This window comes from Triticum aestivum, chromosome 1D (assembly GCF_018294505.1).
Source record: "Triticum aestivum cultivar Chinese Spring chromosome 1D, IWGSC CS RefSeq v2.1, whole genome shotgun sequence".
In the NCBI taxonomy this organism is placed as follows: Eukaryota; Viridiplantae; Streptophyta; class Magnoliopsida; order Poales; family Poaceae; genus Triticum; species Triticum aestivum.
The window spans coordinates 178,680,408-178,688,093 of NC_057796.1; the positions used below are offsets into that span (position 1 = coordinate 178,680,408).

General features: G+C 43.2%; 1 protein-coding gene across 1 annotated transcript; it reads left to right on the forward strand.

Moving 5' to 3' along the window:
* The first annotated feature begins 802 nt into the window (after window positions 1-802).
* On the forward strand, window positions 803-7,373 carry LOC123180876 (ribosomal RNA small subunit methyltransferase I). The gene is made up of 9 exons (XM_044593046.1): window positions 803-1,031; window positions 1,352-1,416; window positions 4,069-4,165; window positions 4,278-4,406; window positions 4,658-4,766; window positions 5,030-5,174; window positions 5,485-5,527; window positions 6,308-6,481; window positions 6,830-7,373. Exons 1-9 carry the CDS (start codon window positions 867-869, stop codon window positions 6,908-6,910), a joined length of 1,008 nt encoding a protein of 335 aa, XP_044448981.1. The 5' UTR covers window positions 803-866; the 3' UTR covers window positions 6,911-7,373.
* Window positions 7,374-7,686: the final 313 nt, after the last annotated feature.

The following is a 7,686-nucleotide window of genomic DNA, read 5'->3' on the forward strand; positions in this document are numbered from 1 at the left end:
GGAGCTCTGAAGATGTCTCCCCGCTCTCTAAACTTGTCTTAAGAACTTGTTGCACCGGTTGTTGGCTTTGCGAAAACTTTTTGCGAAACTACTTGTGTTAGTTGGGGTTGTCAAACTATGTGGACAAGTTTGCTATTTGCTATTTACTACTTGTGAAACTATGTGTAAACTGTTTAATATTTGCTATGTGGAACCTTTATTAATATGTGAGCTCGTATTTTGCTATTTGTGAAACTATGTTAAACCTGTGATAAAACTTTACAAATGAAACAATCACTAAAACTTGTAAAAACCTAAACCCACACGACCCTATCGCCAAGCCATCCGGCGGTAGGGTCAGGCAACCTACTGCCAAGGCCTGCGGCGATAGGGTGTTGCGCTGGCCGTTAGGTAACGACAATGGGCCATCCATGCCATCGCCAGAACCCCTGGCAGTAGGTTGCATAACCCTACTGCCGAGACCTGTGGTGGTAGTAAAAGAGTCAGATTTCAAAAAAGATTTAAAGAGGGGTCAGATCCCCAATTTATAGACCACAAAAGGGTCAAAACACAAAATTTTGCCTCGTAGTTGATGGGATTGACGTTTTTCTCATGTCAGGACTTAGATGACATCTAGATGAGCCCTACACGGACCTTTGTCAAAACTATAAGAGGGTGTTTGGTTCAGGGACTTTTTAGTCCCAGAGATTAGAAAAAGTCCCTAAAAAATCCCTAGAAACCAAACGGGAGGGACTTTTTTTATAGGGACTAGAAAAAGACTCTACTAGAGAGTCTTTTTTATTAGTCCCCGGGACTAGAAAAAGTGACTTCTGAACCAAACACCCCTAGCACTTATCTCTACAACTCTCCCCGCGTCGCCGCCGCAAATGGCGTCTCTGCTCCGCCTCCAGGCCCTCTTCTCCCTTAAGCTGGCCACTCCCCGCCGTCTCCCATCCCATCTCCGCTGTGCCGCAGCAGTTGCGTCTCCGCTCCCTCGCCGCCTCCCTGCTGCCGCCTCGAACGGCTCGCCGGAGCAGCGGGCCTCGGAAACGGTAGTCCTCTCTCCCGTTTGACACTGCTTCTGCTTAATTATTTGAGCCACAGGTCACTGATGATCTATGGAATGTGACGTTTTTGCACATTGGGGGTTCTGAGTGCAGTACTGCAGCTTAAACGGAAAGAGAGTTTTTATTTTACCTTTTTGTATTGGTACTTTGTAGTTTCAGAATATACTGTGTATTAATAATCAGTTTTGCTAAAGCACATCTAGTTATGCTTCAATTCCCCTTCAAAGCTTGATTTTTGTTGTGTCCCAATCGAAAATGGCATGTCTATTGACTTACCTCTGATGTTGCTCCAATTTGATATGCAGGATTTGGAGTCGGGGTTGTATCTAGTGGCGACACCCATTGGGAATCTCGAGGATATCACCTTGAGGTATATTATTTACTTAGCTGTTACATGGTACCTCTCAGTACCAGGTGAGTACTAACGGTTAGGCTAATCGAAGTGAAAAGTGGTAGACTGGTTTTTTTTTTTGGCACACAGGGGAACAAACTTCAGAAACTTTTTTGTTTGCGAGTTACATCTATGACGTTTAATTATGTGTTTTGACAAAAGAGAAAGTGGAGCGATGAGGCAACTATTTATTCAAATTCCCTAGTGCTCCATAGCCCTTAGTATATCATACATCAGTCGGCTTTTTCAAGCCTCTTAAACTTCTACTATGATAGTGGTTGCAGAGACCTTAGTAGCACCCCAAGTTCTGGGTTCGACTCCTGCTGGGAGAGGATTTAAACAGGTCTGGGTAAAATTTTCTGAAATAAAGGGCTGTGGGGCTGTTGCCCTACAGTAATTACTCAACAACAACAACAACAACAAAGCCTTTAGTCCCAAAGAAGTTGAGGTAGGCTAGAGCTGAAACCCATAAGAATCTCGCAACCAACTCATGGTTCTAGCACATGGGTAACAAGCTTCTATGCACCCCTGTCCATGGCTAGTTCTCTGGTGATACCCCCGTCCTTCAGATCTCTATTTACAGACTCCTCCCATGTCAAGTTCGGTCTACCCCGACCTCTCTTGACATTATCAGCACCCTTTAGCAGTCCGCTATGCACTGGATCTTTTGAAGGCCTGCGCTGAATATGCCCAAATCATCTCAGACGATGTTGGACAAGCTTCTCTTCAATTGGTGCTACCCCAACTCTATCTCGTATATCGTTATTCCGGACCCGGTCCTTCCTTGTGTGACCACACATCCATCTCCACATGCGCATCTCCGCCACGCCTAACTGTTGAATATGTTGCCTTTTAGTTGGCTAACACTCAACACCATACAACATTGCGGGCCGAATCGCCGTCCTATAGAACCTGCCTTTTAGCTTTTGTGGCACTCTCTTGTCATAGAGAACGCCAGAAGCTTGGCGCCACTTCATCCATCCAGCTTTGACTCGATGGTTCACATCTTCATCGATATCCCCATCCTTCTGCAGCATTGACCCCAAATATCGAAAGGTGTCCTTCTGAGGCACCACCTGCCCATCAAGGCTAACCTCCTCCTCGTGTCTAGTAGTATTGAAACCGCACCTCATGTAATCGGTTTTAGTTCTACTAAGTCTAAACCTTTCGATTCCAAGGTTTGTCTCCATAGCTCTAACTTCCTATTAACCCCCGTCCGACTATTGTCGACTAGCACCACATCATCCGCGAAGAGTATACACCATGGGATATCTCCTTGTATGTCCCTTGTGACCTAATCCATCACCAAAGCAAAGAGATAAGGGCTCAAAGCTGACCCTTGGTGCAGTCCTATTTTAATCGGGAAGTCATCGGTGTCGCCATCACTTGTTCGAGCACTTGTCACGACATTATCGTACGTGTCCTTGATGAGGGTAATGTACTTTGTTGAGACTTTGTGTTTCTCCAAGGCCCACCACATGACGTTCCGCGGTATCTTATCATAGCCCTTCTCCAAGTCAATGAACACCATATGCAGGTCCTTCTTTTGCTCCCTGTATCTCTCCATAAGTTGTCGTACCAAGAAAATAGCTTCCATGGTTGACCTCCCAGGCATGAAACCAAACTGATTTTTGGCCACGCTTGTCATTCTTCTTAAGCGATGCTCAATGACTCTCTCCCATAGCTTCATTGTATGGCTCATCAGCTTAATTCCATGGTAATTAGTACAAGTCTAGACACCCCCCTTGTTCTTGAAGATTGGTACTAATATACTCCGTCTCCATTCTTCTGGCATCTTGTTTGCCCGAAAAATGAGGTTGAAAAGCTAGTTAGCCATACTATCGCTATGTCTCCGAGGCCTCTCCACACCTCAATGGGGATACAATCGGGGCCCATCGCCTTGCCTCCTTTCATCCTTTTTAAAGCTTCTTTGACCTCAGTCTCCTGGATTCGCTGCACAAAACGCCTGCTGGTATCATAAAGGGAGTCGTCCAGTTCAATGGTAGAGCTCCCATTCTCCCCATTGAACAGCTTGGTCAAAAAAAGAAATTTTCCAAAAGGAATTAGGCTTTCCAAGATTGAGACCTGAGGCCTTTTCTGCTTTAATATAGGAGCTTTTCTTGACTTCCAAATGTTCTAAGCAGCAGCAACAATAATCTCCATGCATGAAGCAGACCAGAAAAACCAGTTTTAGTCTTTTCAAAGGATTGAACCATAGTGCTAGCAGAAATCCAAGTAACTCCAGCAATAGACCAGCATCGAGAGGCAAAACTACATTCAAAGCATAGACGATCTCTTGTTTCCAACTGGTTAGAAGAACATAGCACACAATTTGGGCCAGAGTCAAGCTCAGTGTTTCCTAAGCATCATATCTATAGTGTTCAAACGGTCGTTTAACAACAACCAGACAACAACTTCTGCTTGCGGATGCATGGCATTCCCAAAGCCTAGAAAAGACGCTGTCCATCTGAACCCTATTAAAAAGGAATTTGTATAATTAGCAGGAGTGAATCGGCCAGAGTTCAGTCTATATATCCATTGATCTGGTTGACTATTGTCCCCTCTCCAAAGCAAAAGCTCATCCATCTCCTGATGCATACTCCTATAATAAGCTGATGATTATTTTTGCAGGGCATTGCGTGTTCTGAAATGTGCTCATGTGATACTCTCTGAAGACACAAGGCATTCTGGAAAGTTACTTCAGCATTACAACATCAAAACACCTCTTGTGAGTTAATTTCATACCTAGCTTTGTCATGCCAGAGCTACCAGTAGCTGCACCTTCGACATGGCTGTGATTGTCTACAGTCGAACTTAGAACTTAAAATCTAAGTTTGCAGCTCAGCTTCCATAAGTTCAACGAACGCGAGAGAGAGCCCATTATCTTAAAGAGGCTCCATGAAGGGGAAGCAATTGCAGTGATTAGTGATGCTGGTACGCCAGGCATCAGTGACCCTGGCATGGAGCTGGTAAATCAGTTTGCTCTATTTAATTTTTCAACCTGCATCTTTCATTGACGAAGCAAAGAATAATGATCTGACAGTCACTTCACTTAACAGTACCGTAAATAGAATGGTATACATGCTATTGGTTAGTTGATGACTTGCTCGTCTGGTACGAGATAAATTCATTAGCAATGAACAATATCAGAACTTGTTTTTAGGTCTCATGGTGTTCCATTATGTGTGAGATATTAAGCATGTTGTACCGTTGGTCACAGGCTAGACTATGCGCGACTGAAAAAATCCCTGTTATTCCCATTCCTGGGCCTTCTGCAGCAATTGCTGCTCTTTCTGCATCGGGTTTGCCAACAGAGGAATTCACATTTGGTAAAATACGTCAATACTGTACTCTTCATTTATCAATTGTAATCATTCTTTCGATTCAGTAAAAAGGACAGACCCAGTGCTAGAAGCTCCCACACCAAATGGGGTCTGGGGAAGGATTATACGAGGCAAGCCTTACCCCTGCACAGTGCAATGCAGAGAGGCCGCGTCGACCCCAGGACCTCTTGGCACAAGTGGGGAGTACTTCACCACTGCGCTAGGCCTGTCCTTCATTCTTTCGATTCAGTACTGATTTTTATTTCTAGTGGGTTTCTTACCAAAGCATGGTCGATCAAGAAACGCCAGGCTTGAGGTATCTGCTCGTGAGGCTGTGACACAAATATTCTATGTTCCTCCTCATGGAATTCATCAGTTTCTTCTTGATGCTGCTTCATCTTTTGGCGATTCAAGGTAACAGATATTTTCGCACCTGCATGTTGTTGCATGATCTACAAATATTTTTAATGCAAAATGGCAAGTGGAAGCATGCAAACCACAGTAGTACCACATCTCTCTGTTGCGATGTCACACACATGTCGAATATGATTATTGGTATTGAAGCCAATAATCCCTTTTTTCCTCTAGACAAAAAATAGTAATCACTGTATGAGCAGCTTTGTTCATATTTAAGTACAAAATATTTATAGTTGTGGTATTAGTGTGTGCAAGTCTTCTTTCAGATATGTTGACCTGTTTTGTTTTCATTTGTGTTGAGGTACAGGTCATGTGTTATTGCAAGGGAGATTACCAAATTGCATGAAGAGGTAGTCCTGCAATCACCTCCTGTGTAACCTATCCATTCTCTTATTTCCTACATTGTCCTTTTCTTTATTATCTGTGAATATCCTATATTGTCTTTCTTGTCGTACAATCTTAGTCTTTTTAGACATTTCAAATGGACTACAACATACAGATGTATGTAGACATATTTTAGAGTAGATTCACTCATTTTGCTCCGCATGTAGTCACTTGTTGGAATCTCTAGAAAGGCTTATATTTGGGAACGGAGGGAGTACTTGGTAGCATTGACTTGTACACTTATACTGATTTTCTTTTTACCATCTGAACTCCGATGAAAGGGAGCCTTGGCGCAGCGGTAAAGCTGTTGCCTTGTGACCATGAGGTCACGAGTTCGAGTCCTGGAAACAGCCTCTTGCAGAAATGTTGGGAAAGGCTGCGTACAATAGACCCAAAGTGGTCGGACCCTTCATGGACCATGCGCAAGCGGGAGCTACGTGCTCAGGCCTGCCCCCTACCATCTGAACTCCGATGTCTGATCCCTTTGCATGGGCGCCCTCATTTGCTATACGGGTTAATACGTGTGCACTCATAAATATTGGTTCTGTGAAGTGTGGTATACCTATATAGAGCGGTGTGACCCATCTTGTTGTGTCTAAATCACGTGTATATTTATTTAAGTTGGGAAAAGAATAAATTGTAAATAATCTCACTTTCCCCAAATACAGGTTCGTGCCATTCCATGTAAATTTATAATTTTGGTATTTTTTTACTTCGCAGTCCTGAACTTTATATAAATCTTGCAGTTCTGGCGAGGAACCCTAGGCGAAGCAAATGAAGCCTTTGCAACTCGGCAGCCAAAGGGAGAAATCACCATCCTCATAGATGGGAACTCAATTTCAATTGATGAAACACCATCTGATGATTTTCTTGAGCAGGAACTCAGAGAATTGATGGCGAAAGGGCATGCTCTTTCAACGGTGCATATTCCACTCAATTCCTTGATACTCCCTCCATTCCTAAATATTTGTCTTTCTAGAGATTTCAACAAATGACTACATATAGAGCAAAATGAGTGAATCTACACTCTAAAATATGTCTATGTACATTCCGTATGTGGTAGTCCATTTGAAATCTCTAAAAAGACAAATATTTAGGAACGGAGGGAGTACATTTCAAGCTTCCAAGAAAGTTTTGGGATTTGCAGTTTTGCCTGCATATAGTGTCAAAAACGCTATTATATTATGCGACGGAGGGAGTATCTTACAAGATAATGATCATGCGATCATCTTATTTCTTTTCTTCTGAACTACTGTTATCAATTATAGGCGGTGAAATTGGTGGCCGAAGCTACATCAGCAAAGAAGAAAGATGTTTATGCACTAGCACTGAGGGTGTTTGGAAAATGAGTAAAATGCAATCCATTTGCTCACGTCTGGGCATGCTAACATCTTCACCGTGGTACTTTCTAGACCATATTCCAATTATTATCATTCTGTTTGAACATGTTGGGTAGCATATTGCTCTTGTGCATCATGCGGAGCCACATTAGGAATGTCCATGGTCGATGTTTGCATCAACATGGGAATGTCAGCTATTTCGTCAAGATTGCTGGAGAACTATATCACTTTTCGTCGTTGGTTCTTCCCAGTACGGTGCTCATATGGAACAGCCATATTTACCATTCAAATAGTTTCTCGGCCATACAGCATGGCCAAGAGGTTGCGGCCCATCAAAGTAGCCCGTTTCATCGATTTAGAATCAGCTAGAGATGTATTAGAAATTTGTAATTGTTGAAGTTTTCTTTCCTCCTTTTCTAATTGCTATAGTTTGGTGTCAAATGGATTGTTGATCCTTAAATGACATTTGTTTTCTTCCGAAAAGGAGGTTGAAACCCCTCGCCTATGCATATAAGGATGCACACAACCATCTTTATTATATTATTCAACAGAGCCTGATAAAAAAATACATTGATTATCCCAAAGCCACCACCTTCCTGATGACCTCCTTTGCTACACCTACAAGCTTGATGATGTGTCCCGACCTTGCACAAACATACACATCATCTAAACCAATGGCATCGCCAAGCCGCCCTGGATGGGCTAAGAGCACCAACCGGTCTAGCGGACAACTAGCGCGCATCGCAAGCGCACGCTCTAGAATCCGCTATCCTGTCAACACGTTG

What these genes read in the sequence shown, in the direction of transcription:
- LOC123180876 (XM_044593046.1), top strand. Translation starts at nt 867, where the DNA reads ATGGCGTCTCTGCTCCGCCTCCAGGCCCTCTTCTCCCTTAAGCTGGCC. An exon ending in CTCGAGGATATCACCTTGAG is followed by an intron (nt 1,417 to 4,068) that starts GTATATTATTTA and finishes TTATTTTTGCAG; the next exon opens with GGCATTGCGTGTTCTGAAAT. An exon ending in TCATCTTTTGGCGATTCAAG is followed by an intron (nt 5,175 to 5,484) that starts GTAACAGATATT and finishes GTTGAGGTACAG; the next exon opens with GTCATGTGTTATTGCAAGGG.